General features: G+C 41.2%; 1 protein-coding gene across 1 annotated transcript in view; it reads right to left on the minus strand.

The window, feature by feature from the left end:
- LOC137295393 (inactive tyrosine-protein kinase 7-like) overlaps positions 1 to 5097 on the minus strand; it is a 132357-nt gene extending 127260 nt beyond the window's left edge. Inside the window, exon 1 of the mRNA XM_067826732.1 lies at positions 4918 to 5097. Within this exon, the coding sequence (XP_067682833.1) occupies positions 4918 to 4981 (64 nt within the window). The 5' untranslated portion in view covers positions 4982 to 5097. The remainder of the gene's footprint in view (positions 1 to 4917) is intronic.
- Between the last annotated feature and the right edge of the window lie 17586 nt (positions 5098 to 22683).

The raw sequence follows: 22683 nt of genomic DNA on the forward strand, positions 1-22683 counted from the left end.
TTTTTCTATTTGACCATGAGACATGAACCCTTTCCAGCTATACAATAATCAAGAACTCCTATAATGTGTTTTCAATCAACAACAATTAAAGAATGTGTACGAGAGTGTGCTTTCACAAAACACACCATCACTGTCAATAATGGACTCGCATTGCTTTTTTCGTTTAACCCAATTTCTCTTCTTTTAACCATTCCAGATCTACCAGTTTATTTGTACAAAAGGCACACTACTTCCAACCGCCAGGCTTACAGACAGAGACTAAATCTTAGGTTCCACTGTGACCTAATTCCATTCACAAACTGGGGCAGACTTGAGACCGACAACAAACACATTGTATACGACTGTAGGGGCCCTTCTGGTGGGTCAGTATACAGTATATAGCCTTTCTGCCAGGTCACTATACAGTATAGAAGTCTGGTGAGGCAGTTACTGCCAAGACCAAACCTTGATGGTAATCTGGCTCCTGTCAACAGAACCATAGCTCACACTAACTGATTTCATTTGAAAAGCTAGACACAACTAACTCTAATTCTTTCAGTTTCCATGATTTTCTCAGGCTTAGTTCTACAGTAGCGAGAAGACAACTGAGAAACATTTTGAAAACCAGGGAAATCCTATTATACGGAATAATGCTAAAACTCAGCATAAAATAACATCAACAAATGTATAACAAATATAGAACATAATAACGATCATAAGCTTTGCATGAATACAGCTACTACTTTTAATGATTTTGCGTATTTCAAGGATTATTTTTTCATTTCTGTTTTTATAAAAGAAAAAACAGGTTTTCTATTATACGCTTGTTCTGAGCAGCACTAAATAGCACCTAAAATTTATGAAATATTGCATATTATACATCATATGATTATCAACAAAACCACATGTACAAAAGTTGAGCTTTTCACAAAATCTTGTTTGTTTCAAAATGATTATTTTTTCAGTTGGGTGTTTACAAAAAAAATGATTTAGCACCATATACTTGCTTTGATCCAAATCCATTCTGGTGTGGTCTGATAAGATTAATTATATTCAGCCAAGAAACAAAACAAACAACAGGGAAATGAAAGCAGCAGATATTATCAAAAACAAAGGTAATATTTTCAGCCCTACCTCCATCAAACAACCCCTCAGAGAAAACTGTATTATTTTACAAAGGCCTAAAGGAGAGCTATCTTTGATCCCACGTTCAAACAAAGCATAAAGGTAAACTGTTTGTTATAAGTCTACCATTACTATGTATGTATGGATACCACGGTAAGCTTTGATTCCATAGCCACCTTAAGAAATGCCTGCAAGGGCTTTAAACACCTCTCCTTCATCATAGGTTTCAGCCGCTGAGTCTGTCAAAGCGTTCTGCCATCTTAGTTCAGATTGTTTAATCCTCAAGTGATCTTCAATGAAATATTAGAAAGTTACTTTGAACATTTCACATGCTGTTGAGGAACAGATGGCCTCTGTTGTTGATCCCTAGATATAGGTATTTAGTACCATCTAAACACTTTGTGTTACTCAAGACGACTTTGAGAACATTGCTCCGGACCCAGAGCTAATGGATGGGTTCGAGGTAACCCCAACCGGAGTTAGGCCTCAAGCTGGCAAATGATCTGTTTGTAAAAACAAGCATACATCCACAAAAAGTAGATGGAAAAAAAAGACGGAAGTGCAGGTTGGGCCTAAAAATACTAGCCTCTCGCCAGTCCCTTGACAAGTTATCGCTCTCTGCATCTAATCTGGCACTCAGATTATCAGGTGTAACCCCTCCTGTCTAATCAATTCAAACACAAGTGCTGTTTCAACTTTCAAACACGAAGCATTTAAATGAGGCCTGTTAATTAAATCCACAAAACAAAGCAGCTCATGTCAAACACAGAGATAAAACAGTGTGAAGGTTGTGAGAACTGGGTAGTTGTCTTGTTTATGACTTATGTAAAAGGGGTCAATTATCTACAGAATTAATGTTTTGATTGATCAGGAAATACATTAAAAGCAGATCCCAAACCAGTTCTAGTCCTGGTTAAAAACATCTGAAATCCTGATAAATTAGATTTTTCACTAGTCAACATGACAAAGACTTGACACTGACACTTCATACTTACCTATATGTGAATCTATCCAATAATCATAATATTTCATATCTAATCTATCAAATACAGTTATCATGGTCTGTAAAACATCACCACCAGCCCTTCATTGTTATACCTCCAAGTGAAAGTTGTACTAGTCGCCTAAAATTGAGCACTTAAAATCCAAATGCATGGATTCCAAAACATGCTAATTTGCCACCTGGCACATACTGTTTCATACCCAACCTGCGTCTCGAACCATTAGGGTAAGTAACCATTAATAATATTTATTTGAAGTCAGCCTACCCAGCTGTTAGAAACAGGGCCCAAAGTTCAACCAAACTATTACGTCAAAACAAGCAGTCTTCTCAACGGTATCCAGCCTGACAAGATGAGGAATAGCTGGCCTGCAGACCGCTGTTCTCGCATATTTAGCAGTCGGCAGTTGGACAAACACGCTTCCTTGGGTGTCCGGCCTGCGCTCTATCATGCCCTTGTACCCCTACCTCGCCGTCTACCAACTCCAACAGCTGATGATAATCACAATCACATGTTAGTTGTCGGAATGTCAATATCCATCTACTGGCCGGGACGGTAGGTCTGTGAGCTGTGTATACAGAGATATGTCCAGTAAGGCCAGAAGAATACCTACTGCCATTTTCATGGGTCGGTAATCTGGCAATTAAAGGGAGACATGGGGAGACGAAAATGTATTGCCGTAGCATGGTATCGTATTATTTTCTCAGAAATCTTTCGCCAAGTTAACCTATCGCTGTGCAATCGAGCTCCGAATGTCTGGGTTTCACTGTTCGAATGTGGCAAAATAAACAATTATGGCTCAACAAGCGATATGTATGGCCATGGATAATCTTTCTTGCCCAAAATTCTAACTGTTGTCGTAATTCAATACCCTGTGGGACAAATTGTTGGCCATGGAAGGGTGAGGGTTATTCGTGGCGGACAAAGATGAAACTGTCATTGAATTGCAATTTCCGGGTCGATCAAATTACACCCATCAAAGGTAATTACAAGGGCGTTATGGTCGATGTCGTAACGATGACGTAAGTCTATAGAGGTGATGACACCGCACAGCACGTGCCCGACCGGACGCTAGGGCAAGATTCGCCTTCGTCTGGCTGAGAGATTCTAATCACTTACTATATTCTAGAATGAATTAATTATCACCCGTTTTAGTTGTTAGCGACTGCGAATAACTCCCGAAGAAAAAATACGAATATCTTGAGGAAACGCTGAATTGTCCGTAAAAATGTCTGAATGGAAGTTTGGCGGAGAGCGTTGTGCTGGAGGCCAGCTGTTATTGCACTCATTGTAAATACAGTTGCATCCCATGCAATAACCGCGAGTTTATCCCCTCCTTTTTACTATTATAGCTTTAACATGAATAATACCTCGACGTTACGACATAACAGACACTTCCCTTACGCTAGCAAAATACCACTTATATTTTACTACGATAAACGCCAATTTCCCCCTGTGGAACGACTTAGTTATTGGACCCGTGTCCGTGGTGTATATGTTGTCAATAGCATACAGATCCTCGTTTCAACCCTGCTCGGCGACCAAGACGTTATATTCAACATCTGTTTGTCTATCGGGTCTAGTGTTAACTCAAATTGTAAATTACTGTGGTCATGTTATGAGTTGATGGTGCAGACTGTATCTCGGTCGAGGGAAGATGCCTAGCTTTTCCCTGATTTCCTGATGGACCTGTTAGCGTATTACTGATGCTACAGAGGCGCGCGCCGCCACAAATGAGCGTGGTGTTGAAAGATGTGCCCGCTTTTAGGAAGGCCTGTGAATGTAGAGTGCAGAAAAACCTTGGTTTAACCAGTGTCACTGTGCACAGATTCGGTGCTTCCCTTTAAAGTCCGGCTAAAAAATCCAAATCGCACATTTTCCCCTCTCAATCAGACGTTGATAAAAATTTCTGTAGTCTAGGAGATGTCGATAGCACCACGGGGGCAAACTTCACGCACCCGAGACAGAAAGCGAATGTAATGACGCCTATTATTTATGTAAAGAGATGAAAAAAAGATGAAAGAACAAGCCACGCGACGAGCTTGTCATAAACTTTTATAACGTACGTGAGACCTTGCGTCCGCATAAACAGCACGTCTTTCAGCAGAGCGTTTGAGAAACTCGATATTCCAGTGATCCACGAGTTATGACCTAAGTACCTTGTTTGTCGTGTAGGACAGAAACTCAGACACTAATGTAAACATGCAGTCGAAGATCACCTTCTCCAGACACAAGTCTTCATGACAACATGACGAGATTATCATGACTCCAAGCAATAGTTTATCGCAACAAGTCAATACACTTAACGAAGCCCATATGCAAATACTTATGAAACATGCCTTCTCTGTTTATTTAGATAAACAATTAATGTACCTAATGCTACCTTTACAGCTAGCTGTCACTGTCCTACGGCATCACAGTCAATTGATTCCTAGTGCATTTCTTACCAGTCTGACAACGCAAGACTTACACCTGCAATGTTTGCATGTTACAGTCATTAATTTTCAGATATGACAGTATACGAGCTAAAAAATTCCGATGTAAATATATGACAAACCTTCCACAATACAAAACCAGGAATCAATGCAATTGGTATTCATAATGTAACCGTAGCTTGCAATTAACGGTCAAGAGGCAGGGGTAACCTGTTCCAGTATTGTTCACCATAAGTTTTTTTTCTAAATCAGTATTATCATACGTCCGCATCTGTCATTACACACGGAACTCTTGACGCGCTATGAAAGGGCACGCTGGCGTATAACAATTAAATAATATGACTTTACATTTTTTATATGCATAATGGTTCACTTACCTGTTGCTAGAAGTATTGTGAAAAGTAACATTTTCCCGGTATAATTTAGCCAAATTGACCACATGTCCAACAGAGTGAGACCATTACCCTTCTCTAGCACCGAGTTCCTTAAGACACGCTAAACAAACTCATGTGGACCTGCCTTGAGATCGACCCCACACTCTATCTCAAAGTAGCCGCCTCTCACAGCCGTAGCACAGCCCGTCGAGCGCGGCGGAAGAAAATAGTTCCCATGTATTGCGTCCGTTGCATGGGATGAAAAGCTGTAATTATCTATTGATGAGTTGAACTGTGCATGATATGAATTTAGTAACTATCTGCCAGTAACTTTAAATGTATTCATAAAAAATAGAGACAAAACTGAAAGTTGTCTTCTACATATCATTGCGCCCGCACCTGTCAAATACTATACCCCTCCTACCAGTGTGACCAATCAACACGAAGGCAGGGAAAACATAGATTGTCGGAAGTGTTGAATACCTCGTGTACATACCGCCCAGCGATTTATATATCGAAGTTCATTGCAATTTGCGAGTGATCGACGGGTGCTAATATACTATCAAGACTAGCACCATTTAGCGACCGTTATAACTTGACTTATGACGTGGATCACCAACAAAGTCGTACGCTTTGTCAACTATTGGCACATATAGTGAAATAGTTACCAGTGTGTAACTGTATACACCATACCACGGCTTTATTGCAGAAATCTATACCAGGGCAATGACTGTCTTTACATAGAAACGGCAACGTAGTCTATATTTCTTACAATAAAACGATAAATTGATGTAAATGTAACGGTTTACCATAAATATATCATTAAATGAAACAATAATTTTGTTTCAGTGGGGCTCTATTGCCGGGATATTCCGCAAGGGAGGTAACTCGTCCAATACCAATTTCCCTTCACTGAATACGAGAAGTAAGCGTTTGAGCCTGCTGATTGCAGGGATAAGGAGTAACGGGTTGTATCGAAATAACGGGAGATTGGCTCGCTCTTATAGTTGCCCAAGTGAGGCTTACCGGCTCTACGGCGGCCTATGTGAGCCTGAATCGATTTCCCTCCCATTCACACAACGCTTAGCAAGCTGAAAGCAGTACTGTCGATTACTGTATTCCTCAGACAGGGAGAGCTATCCGCTATGCAGTTACACGTTTATATGGATGAAAATATTAAATGTAAATCAGCTTTCTCTGGATTTTTCTTTTGAGTGGATTTGAAAATTAATTGAACATACAGTTCTGCGTATTTTATGTATGAACAAAAGCGGTTTAAATATCGCTCGTCCTATGGTATATAAATGCACTAAACTAGCATTGATTTTGTTCAGTAGGAGGATTTTTCAAGGAAAAACCCCTAAAGATGGAGCTCTATTTGCGTTTTGTTATAGCTATGATTTCTACTGGAAAGAAGAATACAGTATACAGTCAACGTCTTTTATTGTACTTTTATTATGTCGTTGGCAAAACCCATTTTAGTTTTATCAATATATACAAAGATCCCGGTATATCACATTTACAGTTAGAATTATGATCGCATCTCAATCAGCTGGGCAATCCTCTGCATTCAGGCAGATAGACTAATCCTTAGTCTTTGAATATATAAATTATAATAAAAGCAAAAAATCCTCATAAATTGAAAAAGAGACCCACTGGTATGTGGGAGATTAAGTTTCGAGAACCTGGAGAAATCTAGACTAGATAGAGTTTTAGTCTTTCAGAGAGGGTTTGGCGGGAGTGAAGATTAGGCGGATGAGGGGTTGTGAGACAGACTGGCACTCAGTCTACTGGGGCGGTGTTAGGGAAGGAGTATTTCCCCCCTAGGATAAAGTCACCCGTGCCAATGAATGCCGCGCATTGCATATAAGGAGTCACCCAAAGCCATCATGTTTGAGATATTGATGGCTTGTTTATGCTGTGCTTGAATGCAACAACTCGCGGAAGAAGTGTTATAATTTGGTTTTCCAAATGTTGTTTCAATACAATTAGTTGTTAATTTTTAAGCAAAAAACGTACATTGATCATCAATAAATATACTTCTTAGCGTTAACTGATATTAATCAAGGAGGGATTCTTTAGGGATGTTAACTTCGCATGTACATCACAGTTCTAGCAGTTGTCATTCACACAGTATGGTGCGGTTACCGTTACAAATCATCGTCTGTGACCCAAAAGGATGCGAGTTAGAACTGGTCTTCAGAAACCCATGCGTGTCGTAACAAACGGTTAAAGGGATCGGGTGGTCAGAGTCGCTTACCTGGTTGACACATGTCAGCGTATCCCAATTTTGTAGATCGATGTTCATGGTGTTGATCACTGGAATGTCTGGTGGAGACTCGATTATTTACATATGCGTTAAACAGCAGTAAGTGAGTTTAGTTTTACACCGCTCTCAACAATATTCCAGCTATATGGCGGCGGTCTGTAAATAATCGAGTCTGGAACAGGCGATCAAATGATCAACAGCATGAGCATCGATCTAGGCAATTGGGAACCGATCACATGTGCCAACCAAGTCAGCGAACCTGACCACCCGATCCCTTCAATCGCCTCTTACGACGGTACCCTTACGACAAGCATAGTCACCTTTAATGGCAAGCATGGATTGCTGAGGGACTATTCTACCCCGTGATCTTCAATAAACAACAAAGGTAATTAAACATATTGATTTTAAATAATGTCGTTTATCTTCACACTGACCAATTATACGAAATAGATCCCAGATGATATGTATGTATATACGAGTTTTAGTGCATCAATCAGATATCATCACATTGACGAATGCCACGAAGTAAGTCCTAGATAGTATGTATGTTCAGTGTATTAATATTTTCTCCCACTTTAGTGCCTGATGCATTCCGATGTCCTCACGAGGTAGTGTCACAGAACACTTGCGTTATCTCTCGATCTAACGGTAACCTGTCAACTGGCCGTACTGGTCCTGTCAGCAATCTCCACAGACATCAACCAGACCATGATGGGAAATTAATTCATTACGTCACATTGCTCCGTATGTGATTACCTTCCTTAGTCAGTGTTAATTATATTTGACTTTCCATTTGTATTTCTGACTACGCATGAGCGGGTTGAGTCTAGCTGGGAGTGCGTCTACACGACTGACTTGATGGAGATTGTACCGGTACCAAACAGCCGGTGGCGACACCAGAGGGAGTTTGGCAGGATTTGCTTTGGTTTGCTGGTCTGTGCCAGTCACAAGTGATGGCCGGAGGGCTGATTGGTCAGATGGTTGATAACAGTGGGAGTTAACGGTATAACAGTTGAACACAAGAACATGACACGATACAGACCTGTATATACTGCGGCGGTATGTCTCAATCAGTGGGATCGATTGGACTGTTCCGATGTACGAGAAGACTGAACATTGAACTAGGTAGAAGTACCAGACCACACACACTTCTAGACTGTGATCAGAATTCAGTCCTTGGGAATGAAGAACACTATTTCGTGTCTTGTAGTGAATATTCGGATGTAAGACACCCCTTATATAACCCCCTATCCTATCACATTAATAACCCTGTTCACAAATAATAAACCAACTAGTGTAGAAATAATCCGCTACCATATGTACAGTTTTAAACAAATTTAGAAGTTCCGTAGATAGTCCTCGGCCACAATGCACATTTGTATTCATATTGTTACTTTGATTCATTGCGTGTCTTGTTTGTGTTGTTACAGAATATTGTATCTGTTTCTGCATGTTACATTTGCGCAATAAAATATCTTATCTCATCTTAAGTCTGAGAGTACTGTGTTTGCCGAGTCGTAGGCGTCTATTACAAAGACTGTATAAATACACTTATGTGCATCGTAAGTAGTTTGATAGACTTGCACAGATCTCTCAGGTACTTAATAGTTTAAATGATAATTTCTAAAAACAAATTACAAATACCACTCTTGTGTCCGATATAGTCGGCGTAACTATATTTGCCTCTTTAAAGGATAGAATTACGATGCATGAACCAAGCCTTCAATATAGCCTTGAAGCAAGGCTAGAGTAAGCGGGTCGTTATGTGTATTCCCAAGGTGACACACAAAACATATCTGTTAGTCTGCAACTTGAACAAGATTATCATTCAAACAAAATTACCCTCCTGACTATCCCCGTTCTTTATATTACCTATGGAAAAAGCCCAGTCCTGTTTAGAGAAAAAGTTAATTTAAAATTGGATGTAGATTGTAAAGACTACGCAGCGTGCAATCCCTCGTGGGTTTATCTATGTTAGCCTCACAGCAATGTTGCAGTTTTAATTGTTTGATAAGCGACTATCAAGGCCGAATGAAAAGCGGTGTAAGAGAATAAGCGAAATTTTCAAATGAGCACGTGCAGTGTGTACAGCCATTTGTAGATGATGAACACAAATCGTGTAATGTCTGTTAATTGACAGCGTCTAGATTTATGATGGCTTCTTCTGTTGGGATTGGTCGTTATTAAACTATGAAACCATAAACTCTGGACGTAATTGATATTTTATGACGTAGCTATATTTGTATTAACGGCTAGAAAAAAGACAACGGACCCACGTGTAATTGTTTTCGTTAAGCTGCCTGTCACTTAGTATCTAAGAGTTATAGAGTAGGATGAATGTACAAAGACAAGTGACCCGTGAGGTCATTTCCCTCAAGACATCGTAATCATGGATCAATATATTTGTCTAATGTGAAGCCATTTGGACAACATTGTGATGTACTCGGCCGTACATGCTTCGACTTCAATCTGTTAGTGAGTGTGGCAGGATTTGCTCTGGTTTACTGAAACCAACAACCACATAACTTAGAGATTCGAACCTAAATGTTTCGAGTTCATTCTGTTAGTGAGTGTGGAAGGATTTATGCCAGTATACTGCAACCAGCAATGAAGTTGGACGACGAGACTTGAACCCAGATGTTGCGAGATCGCTCTGTTAGTGAGAGTGGACTGTTTTACACCGATTTGCTTCATCGAGCAACCATATGGAAATAGTGTGTGAAATAGTTTCCAAAGTTTACTAGCCAGTCCGGCTTGCTATGTCGGAATCTTACTATAGTCCACGAAATGATACACTAGCCCGATAACTGAATGTAGAAACTGAGCAAAAGCTCACAGAATACACGAGAATACACGAGAATACGATATTGTCGGCATGACACTGATTTTAACATTGTCTGCTTATATGATACTTTTTTTTATGAAACCTTAATCTTGCATGGTTTATTATAGCTTAACAAGTCGGAAAGGGGTTATATCTACAACACGTCCCCATGAAAATTCACTAGCCAGTGCCTGTGAAGATTTATTGGCCCGACTGGCTTTATACTAGACACGGCCTTGCGGGCAAGTGGTTATTTCGCATACTGTATGGGACGTAGAGATTCGAACCCAGGCGATTGTGCGGTGAGTGAAGGAACAAGATGGCTACCTTATGAGTGGACATAGTTGGCTTCATTCCACTTGCAGCAATGATCCAGACGTTACATGGGACACCAGTATTAAGCTTCGCAGCCTGTATCCATGTTTGGAATCATACCCCGTAAAAGAGAATATCTCAACAACTACGTTACCACCCTTGCATGAGTGGACAGGTACTGTTGAAAATTACTCCAGCTGATTTTTAAGTTGTTCAGAACGCGCTTCTATACGTTCATTTTGAAAACATCGGATCGCTCTAATTGAAATGATTTTGTTCTCAACTCTCGAGTGGTCCATATATCGAACTGAAAAGATAAGGCGTGAATCAGAATTAAGTCCTCTTGCTTCGCAGATTCACCAACATAGTGAGTGAGTGAATTGTGTTTTAGCAATATGCCAGCGGAAGACACGGATCACCTACATAGACTGACACAATAAAGAAAGTATACCCCAGGTGCTTTGGGATTAAATACAAAACCAAAACAACGTCAATTTCTCAATTTTGAGAAATAGTCTGTATATAAAAATCAGATCTTTTTTGCACGCCAACTTATTTCCTTTCTGATCCAAATTTGAACGTGTGTGTAACAACGATGGAATGGTCATCTGGCGGATTGTATATCATGTCCACTAAAAAGATAAGTACACTAAGTACCAGCTATAAACCACCAACGCCAGAAAATAACCAGTCTCGACTTTCGGCCGAAACAGATTCCTTTGAGTGTAGAAGGCAAACTAGCTGTGATAATTTCATGTATGGACCAAACAGACGTCAAACACAGCAATTCCCATGATTAAATAAATGCATATATCGTAGAAATCCAGTGTCTGAAACGTTAAAAAAATCGTATTCATATTTGGACTTCAGAATGCAGTACAGGACTCTACAGTAAGATCTAGCGCGGGGATCTTCAAGGGCCTGAAGCAGAGGCCTCACTGGAGGCCTTGACTCGGCCCTGTCGTGTCACATGACGTAATGTCTAGTGTCAGCAGATATGTTTGAAGTCGTACTGGCATCCCACAAGGCTGATGGGGGCGATGGCAGAGGGGGTCACTGTCACGTGCAGACTCGTACTGTCCCCGAAACCTGATGCTCTTGATCTTAGGGACCAGTCCTTACGTGATGAAGTCTGAAGCAGTTCCACAACCGTTTGTTCCTATCTGCATCCCATCTACAATGACGTGAAGGAGGGGAGTTGGAGCTGACGTCATGGCCTGCAACGTCTCCTCCGTTTACATGTGTATGTCCACCGTGGTCAACGTCTCCGACAAGACTATCACTGTCATATAATATAAAGCTACATCGGTCGAACGTATTTATTTATTTATTTATTTATTTATTTATTTATTTATTTATTTATTTATTTATTTATTTATTTATTTATTTATTTCCCTACTCATCAACGTTTCTGCCACATCGGTATGCCGTTGTCATCATCAGTCGCAGTCAGCAACGCCTTGGTTACGTAAGTCCACAATGGTCAGCAAAATGTTTCAGCTTCGTGTTATCAGCGTATCTGGTACTAACTATTCTAGTAAAGTCTGTCTGAACCAGTCAGACACAGTCCCTGAACCACATTATTTTCCCCTACAGCCTTGCCCTCCATACAGTGCTAAGGCTCTAAATATAAAGCAAGTCTAGATTTCCCCAGATTCTGAATCACTGGTAACCTCTGGGGCTCCTTTTCAATATAATTAGATTGCTTGTTACAATCAAAATTTTATACATTCAGAGACAAAGCGTTAGTGTCGTTGGCGTCGTGGTGATAGGTGATCAGTTAATGTTGCAGGTACGTTCATCCCTCGAAGCCCGTCGCGTCAGTAGTGGTCAAACCAATGACCGATGTTGTGAGCATCGTCCCTAGCATCAGCACACCAAAAAGGTGAAATATATTAGTACAAACACCGTATTAGATAAAGCACGTGGGTGTATCAAGCCTATAGTAAAAGTAAATATGTATGTGTGTTGCCTCGCTGTCTGGCCGGACACCTCAATCTGAAGGTTAAAACTTGGGCAAGACTATACATCATATCTCAAACTCAAAACAATTCAACTTCAAAAGAAAAAATAATAGATAGATACATTGCAAAACGCCTTCATGACAAGGGTCTTTGGAAATATAATATTTTGAATACGTTCACATGCAAATTGTTTGTTTTTTAACTCTGCACTTTGTTTCAGTGGTTTGGGTTAGTGGTTTGTGAGTAATTACATCGGGACCACTCTAAAGCAAAGTGAAACCAGTGACCGACATTATAAAAACCGCTCCACAAAGATGGAATACGTTGACGGGCATCAACATGCGAATGAGCCTGACAATCCGATATTGTTAGTCGCCTGGTTACGACTATTCGTATCCGGATGCTCCGGGGACTCGGAAAACGTAGATACATTTCCTGCTTGGCGTGCGAATAGTTAGGTCCATCTTGAGTTCCTCAAAGCTCACTTTATCTTTGTGACGGCCAAGATGATGTTATCAATCTGTTATATATGTATATTCGCGAGGCTCACAATGGTCCTGATGACTGCATTGTAACCAGGACAATCCCTCACGCCTATTACTAATCATCAGAACCCTATATCGCTCAGCGGGCATGTTTCTCGAGTGTCACGTGTCGGAATTGGTTTCCAGAACGAGGCAAATAAATGACCAAATCGGGCTAGCAGTGATATTAGGTCGTCGACTAATCTTAATGGCTATATATTTATACGCAAAAGACAGTGTCGCCGTAAATTTCGATAACAAAGGAATGTTATTGTCATCCTCCTGGCATCTGTTTGATGGTGGGCTGTGCATGGGCCCTGCTAAACAGCTGGCTTTCGGCTCCTTTTGCGCGTCGTTAACTTGCACCAAAGCATGATGCGATATTAGAGCCAGAACCCAGCTTATACGCCCTGACCGCCATTTAAGTTTGTGTATATACTTCATAAGGTTGTATAAAAATCGTTTTGTAGGCATATTTTTCTCAGAAGTGAGGAAGGCGGAAGGTTTGGGTTTTTTAGAACAGTTCTCAGTAATACGGATGGGAACTATTTTATAGCATTCCCCCTTTAAGTAGACTATCAAAACAAACTGTGGCACTACCCTTTAATACAACATTAGACACACCCAAGAGTGTCAAAGTCTGCTTCATATGATGCACATTGGATATGAAAATGACTGACAAGGATGACTGACGGGTATGACACAAGAAGAAACGGGTGTGGAGACTCTCCTCCTGATATCCCCCGTCTGCGTCCTGATCCTCTGGAACGACAGTCTGCGCCATTACTCGTGTAAAGCATCTCCCAACTGGGCCAGGTTCTGTACAGGAGGATCTCTTTGTTGCACATGATGACAAATCATGTTCCAGATATGATCCAAAGGGTTAATTCATCCTCTAAAATCAGGAAGAAAACCCGTTAAAACTGTAAATATGATAAAAAAGGCGCCAAATGGCTGTCTCACATCTCCCGATACGTTAGTAATTTAGAATTGCTAAATATTATAGGTGTGTATGGGTCGTATTGTATACATTAGCTTCAGGGTGAGACAGGCTAAGAGTATGCCCACTGTATCACATGCTGGTAAATGGTTTCAGCTAATGCAGCACATGTTTCAAAATAGATGTAGATATTGTCCAAACCAAACACTGCCCTCTGGCTCCCGGTGGAAACAGGAATCTGCCTCCACGGGAGATGATGGCCAAGTTAGCAAGCACGTGGGACACAGGATCCGGTCCGCATTTTCTATCACTGGCTGCAGACAGTATCACCATCAGTAATAGACCGACTAATAACATCTTTTACTAATGGCACTAAACGACGATTAGTTACTGTACAAATCTGATGTAAGTACTGGAGATGGACAGCCGGGTCTGGAAGCTTTCTAGACTGACAAATGGCTGCCACATTCTGTCTGTGGAATGTCCGCTATTATTATGTCTTGAGTAATATTTTCCTGGTTATGTCGGGACTAATACATCTACATGTACAATCAGTACAACATATACAATCAATACAACATTTGTACAACCAAGCCCGTACCTACATTACGTTCTTGTAACATATACGTCTAGCATCTTAAACATCGATTTTGGCAAGCATGTAGACTTGCACAAGTCTCTTCGGTGCCAAAATCAAATGCCGGTCTGACAGTGTGCCAGATTAGATAGGTGCCGGTGTTGGCAGGTTTCACTGTACATGCTTTTTTTTTTTTTTTTTTTAAAAAAGATATATACAGGTCCTTAGTTACTGCCCGCTTATCTAGACTTGCCTTTTAAAAGGTTAGAATTACTATACGTCCATGGGTTTAGCACTCGTACAGCTTTGGAGCAAGGCCAGCAAGCATGTACTATTGTAATAGACAACGTTTGGACCTCCCAAAAAGTATACTTTTTTCTCCAGGTTATATCATGTGAGATGTGGTATTAGGGACCCATATTTTCTGTTGTGCGTATATATAGGTATCGTCTTCCCAAGATTCTATTGTCCTTACCACTGTCTGCGATAAGAAGGACTCCAATTGGATAGGAAATCTTGAACTGTTCCATATGGTGTAGTCTGCGAACCTTGACCCGTATTACACTCTAATACATAAAACATGTGTGTTAACAAGAACAACCTTTGAATAAGGAAGAAATATTGAATTTAATTATGAAACTGAATCTAACAAAAGCAGATATGTTTATTACGTAAAGGCGGTTGTGTAAGGCAGGAGAACGGGGTTTAAGAGGCAGCCCAAACCACGGCGGCGTGTGTGTGATAAGATCAAGGAAATGGCCCTGTGTTTGGGGTTTCCAGTTTCTGTGCACACAGCAGAATAAGAAACACAATATTCGCAGTTTACGTGCATCGCCAGGCCCAACTCGGGAGGCAACGCCGTCGATCGTGCAGTGTTTGCAAACAAGGCGCCCGGGTGCCACCTGTGACGGGCACAACAAAGCATTGCGCTTCTCGGAGTTCCACACCTGGGATGCGTTCCTATCGCAGACATTTTGAGATAGTTCCATGTTATATTTTAGTCGATATTACCCGCAGTTATTGGAATGGGACGCTTTGTATTGCTACAGTTGTCTTTAAGAATGGGCTCGAGTGTGTTGTGATTGTATAATGTTACGTCATTGGTGTTTTGAAGAGAAACGTTATAGTGTCACGTGCCTGTCCAAATACTTTCTTTGGTGTTATTATGAGTGAGTTTAGTTTTACGTCGCACTAGCAATATTCGAGCAATATCAGGCGGGAATTCCCACATGGGCTTCGCACATTATGCGAATGTGGGGATTCGAACCCGGGTCTTCAGCGCGACGAGTGATACAGCGTCTGCCCTGAGAGCGAAAAATCTGTGGTTCAGTCCCCGGCCGGGTCAGATCAAATATGTCAAACATGGCACTTGGTGATACCCAGTCTTGCAATAGTAAATATGGGGGTCGAACAAGGCTTGGCCGTCTACATATACAAGGACCAGTCAGTACATTACGTCTACTGGGTATGTATGTGAAACTGTGGCGGTGTATCTCAGTGGTCCAGGGACCAGCGGTCAACAAATGTTTGTAAGGGTACGACCTGTCGTTAATCATAGACTTTGGACTGGCATAACGCTACGAATGCTTTCCAAACAAGTCGTGCATTGAACCAAGAGTAATCTACAACGTCTTCTATTCTCCTTGATTGAACAGATGTTCAGAGCGGAACAGTCTGGCAATGCAGATAGTGGCAATTCTGAAGCAGCGGTGGTTTATACATATTTGCGCAAATTAAAGATTCATCTAATTTGTCAACATGTACATTTTAGTAACATGCAGACATAAACCACATTATCGGTCATAAACCACAAAGTATCTGACCTGTTGGACAGAGATACAATACCACTGCTCAAATTGGCGTTGAGACACCGCTGACAACCCAAATCCCAATAATTGACCTTAATCCGCCAGGGCGTCCAAGGATGACCAAACGTCCCGTGAATGCCGCCAACTGGACACAGACAGTAACTGACCGGCACCGCTCGATGATATACGAACCTTTATATTACGTCGGTTCCGCCCAGACAATGTAGGTCAGGATTTATGTTGGAAAATCGACTTTAATCCGCTCTCCCGGTGAGAGCAGGGGCCACGACAGCCCCACTTCCCTCCGTGCGTAATCGGAGATGCTTGATGCTGTGGTAAATTCTTTCCTGTGTTGGGCTGTGTCCGTCAGTCTTGTACCCCCTGTTTCCTGTGACACAGGAAGACAAACAGAAAAGAAGGTGGCTAGGCCGGGATCTCAATAACAGAAAGTCCGGTCACGATACACGTCCTTGGTGTCGTATAATTGGTTGAAGCGAAATCTATTTTTTTAAAATGTAATGTGTAATTGTGTTTTGAATTATGTTACGGAATTAAAAATCAGAAAACCTACAACGTACACTTCCGCAGTCTGTGTCGAAGTCCATAAACCGTATTATTTTCCTTTCCGCCCAAATCTGTCTGCAATGCTTAAGCCCTAAGTGAAGCAAGTCTACATTTCCCCAGGTTCTGTATCGCCTATCTCAGCAGGGCTCCCTTTCACTGTAATAAGAATTGTGTTGTTTGTTTGTTTTTCTACCAAATCTATCTCTGTATATTCAGAGACAATGCGTTAGTGTAATGCTTCCGGTGTAACTAGTATCGCATTGATGAGATATTGACCTCCTGTCTTCTTCCACAGAGGACGAGTCCAGCGCATCTTCAACGTAAATGGAATTATTTCTAGAAGAAATATTATTATAGTGTCATGGGGCGACATAGATAATATTCCTTCCTGCGCGTTTAGACTCTGTGACAGCGTTTTTGCTCTTCATGCAAGGGGCATCTGAACGAAGAGACATTACTAGTCGATAAGAAACATTTATCGCGATCTATAAAGATGACCGCTGGATAAGAACCACTATTCAGTTCTTTTCCCACGCTAGCGGAGGCCACTGCTGGACATATAAAACACAAATTTCCCGAATAGCTCTACCTATACAGCCAAAGTCCACAAAACTGACATAAAATGAATAAATCAGACATTCTGGTTTCGTGGTGTCTACCTTTCAAATTAACTTGGACGACCTACGAACCATTTTACCACTTGGTAAGTGATATTTGGAATTGTTTTAATGGAAAGGTAGATTTAGGTGTATTATACTGTATGAATGAGACTGGTTTAAAGCCCCTTTCAGTAGTATTCCATTTATATCAGGTCGTGCCAGCTTGGTGTTGGAGAAGAGCGATTAAGTGTGATTTAGTGTGAAACAAATAAACGTGTATGTGGTGCTTCCAAACCTTAGAAATATAATCAGGGTGAGCCAAGATTCGAACCAGAGAGCAGCGTTTCTGAGACATGCCCAAAAATATGCATCTCATACCATAATAAACATGTTAGGTCATTTATTGTTTCTCTAAAACCATTTTATTGTTTCTAGATCAAAAGGGTAACATGTATGGTCGATAGTGACACATTGGCTGAAGTACTTTATTAGACAAAACCATTTGTGGGATCACCAATCTTTCAATTTATTTCGTCCAAAGATTTCAGAACGGTCAACAGGGAATTGTGCAGGGAAACCATTGACGGATTTGGGCAGACTTACACCAGCACTTACTGACCTGAGGCCCCTTTCACAAAGCAACCTTTACTAAGGTTAACCTTAACCCCAATTCTTTAACATTACACTAAGGTTTACCTAGGCCTAAGGTAACCATTGTGCAATGTTAAAGAATTGGGGTTAAGGTTAAACTTAGTAAAGGTTGCTTTGTGAAAGGGGCCTCTGGCCTTCCACTACCCTTTCACGAAGCAACCTTTACTGAAGTTAACTCCTGGTTATTTAACACTGTACTAAGGTTACCTTAGTGACTTACGATCACCTTAGTGATTTGTAAAAAATGTGAAAGTAGAGTTACGATTAGTCGCCCTGATAAGAGGCGACTAAAGGGATCGGGTGGTCAGGTACACTGACATAGTGGACACATTTGATCGTATGCCATTTGCGTAGATCGATGCTCCTGCTGTTGAGGGGTGGTAGGATAGTCTAGTGGTTCAAGCGTCTTTTCGTCATGTCCAAGACCTGGGTTCGATTTCCCACATGGGTGCAATGTGTGAATCCCATTTCTGGTGGCCGCCGCAAAAATGTTGTCGTCTTTGTTAACTGCGGCGTAAACCATCCTCAGTCAATCCTGCCGATGATCACTAAATTGTCTGCCCGGGTATTTACCGGCTGCCACCATATTGCCCGAATTAAGTTGAGTCCTGCGTTAAAAAACAAGCATACAAAAACAAACTCTGTCCATTTACAGACTTATATTCATGATGCAACCAGGATATTTATTTCACCGGTGGTGTATTCTAGTATGACGCAGTCATAAAAGTCACAATGACTTTGTGCAATTACGCCAAATCCGATAAAAGAATCGTTTCTTTCAAAGCCTCCATCATTTTTTTCTCTTTTCTGATTCTTTTGAGAGAGAGCATTTTTCCCTATCGCGCCTACCCTACCCTGTAGTAAACGTCCAAAGAACCACGAAGCAAGTCTCCCGTCCGTGTCTTGAAATCAGTCTTGCCATTTTCAAAACATCCACGATGTTGAAGCTAATGGGGCATGTTTTTGCACGAAACATTTAATTTCGGATACTTGAGTGAGCAGGGCATTTGTTACTGCCAAGTCTGCGGTGCGCAAACATCGACAAATCTCCTGTATCAAGTGCCAAGCATTACTGACCCCGCTTCAGGAGGAAACACACACCGCACATCTACTGCCAAAGTTGCACAACAGTAAGTTTTCACACCAACATTATCAATTAGCTCAAACGAGCGGTTAATTGAGGCCTGTGGTTGCAGCAGGATCCTAGCCATCACTGGAACCCTCCAAGACAAGCATCATATAACTTGGGAACCGGCGCCGCAAGCATGACAAAAACACATTCCAGCTTTGAGTTTTTGTATAAGAAAATAAAGAGCTCTTTACAGAAAATGCCCTTTCAGTTTTTAAATTCTAAATATAATTGATGTGATGCATCGGTGAAAACGACGATTGAAAGCTAATCCACTATAAAGCTAATCCACTATAAAGCTAATCCACGTAAACGAACAATTATTGAGGGTATCATCATGTAGAACAGTTTTTAATATAAAGTATGTTTATTACGAACGCGCTTACTACATACTGACTGATATAGCAAATTTGGTTTATGGGCCCCGACTTCTTTGTGTATATTTTAGTTCAAATATGTATACCAGGGAGATTATATACTGCTTGACAAGTATTAGATGAGCAACAACCTGACAAATGACCCAATTTGCATATATGGGAACGCCCTCCAGAACATTCCATTTGAAAGAAGAAGGAAACAGGTTGTCTAAGTATCGAAAAGTTCAATTTCCTCGTGCGAATCGTGTCGCGATGGTGTCTTGCTGAACCAAACCGTTCAACGAGACACGTGTTAAACAGTAGATGTGTTTATTTCTTACCACGGTCAGCATGTATTGCAGGTGCCTAATCGTCAATCTATCTGTAGCAAGCAAGTATGTTCGTCCAGATTACTTGCCACGCCTGCCTGTCACAAACACGTTCACTGCTCTGGCTCATCTAATACGTGTCAAGCAGTAATGTTGTAGATTACTCCTGGTATAACGAACTATGGTGATGCCGTATTAATGAGTGGTCGTTTAAAGTGCGTAAATTACGGTACTAGTATGTGTGACGTAATAATGTAAGAGTGATGAATAGGAGAGTAATTCACCTAAATTAAGACCAAATAAGTAATTCTCAAGAAGTTACAAAATGTAATTCTACCCTCAACAAAATTACATGTATTCGATTTGTTTATCTGCTTCAAGCAATCAAAATTATGAACAAACGTAGCTGTTCCAATAAGTCATCTTGCGGCGAATATGTGCAAAATTGCTGATGTAGCGTTAAGCGATATTTACTCACTAACTCTCTCCAGTAAGTCTCCAATGACAATTCAAAACTACTAAAATACCAATGAAGCAACAACAACAAGAAAGAAACAAACAAACAACAACAACAACAACAAAACAACCGTTAGTAACAATGCAAATAAGCGACATGTATACAATAATTGAAAATAACTTTATCGGTTTGATTATTAATTTTCATTCCCTCCCGAAATATGTTATGAAACTTTAACTGGTGTTAAAATGCTGCCATAATTGTGAAACAGAAAAGCCGAAAACAACAACAAAAAGTATCTAAATACTTCCGCTATACCTAGTAAATAGTTTACCAGCTGTTTAATTTCGATTCACTGGTGCCAAAAAGAGATTTTTGCAGTTAAACGTATCATGACATGCGATGGTGAAGTTTGCTTGCGGATTCGATTCATTGTCTCCAACTTCTGCTGGCAAGCGTTGACACAGATCACGTACACCGGCCACATCGTCGCAGTTGGTGCCAGTTTCCGTTGTTGAAAGTTACATCGGAAATTTGTAAACTATACATTCTTTGTTTAACGCGTAGACTCCCAGCATGAAATGAACAATCCGCCCGTATGTGTGTGACGTCACAGACGTATCTCAGCGCCATGCTCGTGAATAATTACATGACATGTTCAGTTAGCACATGCGATGAACAAAGCGTTCTGTTAGTGTCAGACATACAACTGACAGTCACTATGGGCGTTCAATCGTTTCTCTGTGTGGATGTCTTTTCAGTGAATATGCAATGGGAGATTGCTGAAATCCAAAATTATATGCATGATGGTTACAATTTTGAGAAAGCCGGCCAGTTAACAAGTTTTAATTATGAACGAAGGCGGGTCGATCGGTCCGTTTTCTGTACCCGACTCAAGTATCACGAAGCCAACTACAACGCAACGTGATCCCCGTAAGAATGACCAACGTCGAGTGGGAGAATAGAGAACACGGTACCAACTCCCGCATTATGCATCATGACGAGGATATAATGGCCGCAGGTGCCGTCTGCCAGTGCGTGTTTGTAAACTCGTCACTGGCCATCCCCAGTCGCCATTTGTCTGTCTTTCATAGAAAGTTGATACCCGATTTGTTTTGTGGTGCAATAATAGAAGAGCAATGTCAATACCCAGCGGCCATCTTTTGTCATAAGCCTAGTGTTGTAACCGACTTTCCACCAACGAACAAGGGGATGGAATGAGTGCCGGGTTTCTCCGAATCACCTATCCAGTGGAAATCAGAGCCGTTCGCTAATAAGTTGGGGATTAACCAATAAACACGGCAAATACCCGGAACGATCGGTATGCAATCACAGACATCTTAATTAACGTTGAAACTTTAGATGGACGAATAAGAGCCAATATCCGAAATTCACATCTCGTATTAATGGCTTCTTAGAGAAACCTGTCATCGGAAACCCCGATAAACAAACAATTGGAAACTGTGCAGCTAAATATGGGCCGGAGCGAGCATGTAGACCGACCCGAGGGACTGGAGCTCATTTCGTCCGTAATTCCTATAAACCCATAAAATGTAAATAAAGAAGCGATAAGGCTGGAATAAGGAACCAAGTTTAGTATGGATTCGATTAAAAACTAAATGTTTCACCTTTACTCTCGGCGGGAGAAGTTGGCAGGAATACAAAAGACGAATCCCGCAGCACTTTTTGTGTATAACGTCAGTGTGATAACGTCGTTCCGAAACACACCACATGTAGATAAATCTGCAGCTGTTTAAGAGGTGACCTCCAGCTATATCTATTAAATGTTTTAGTAAAGGTCTAGTTAATATCCTGCTAATCCTAGCCCTAGGTGATGGGTACCTATAGCTGTGTTAAGAGTCCGTCAAAAGGTTGTGTTGTCTGCAGGCGGAGACTGACACAGCGCGTATCTATCTCCCCGATGGAACGCATTGACACTAGCGCATATAACGCAAACCACCAGTCGTGGCAGCGACCGCCCCTAGTCATGTATACTTTGGAATCTCAGAACAGCGTTCTAAATGAGTTCCTTATCTCGTGGATGCCAATGAGGGAGTGACCTTCCATCTTGACCTCTACTCTTCTAGGGTAACCCCGGGCGCTGTTTTGTAATACTGTTCGGTTTACCTACCACGTCCCGACTGCTAAATGCTGATGACGAGCGCCAGTAAGGGCTGTACCTTGCGATGGCGTGATTGATGTGGCGTGGTGAGACGTAAACAACGTGCATGTGTTGGTCTAACAGCACGACAACATCGCACATACTAAGCGCACATGGTGGGTTAGCCCTGCGGTTACCGTCATCGCTCGTTGTGGTGAAACTCCTGGTTCGTATCTTACACTGGAGTATCCCACATACCTTCATAACCTTCAAATGATCAGTCAACTCAGAAGTGATGACGAACACCTTATAGTAGTCTATCACAGTCCCTAAACCACCGTCAATCCAGCTTTCTGCTGTGC

The sequence above is a fragment of the Haliotis asinina genome, chromosome 8 (genome assembly GCF_037392515.1).
Source record: "Haliotis asinina isolate JCU_RB_2024 chromosome 8, JCU_Hal_asi_v2, whole genome shotgun sequence".
NCBI lineage: Eukaryota > Metazoa > Mollusca > Gastropoda > Lepetellida > Haliotidae > Haliotis > Haliotis asinina.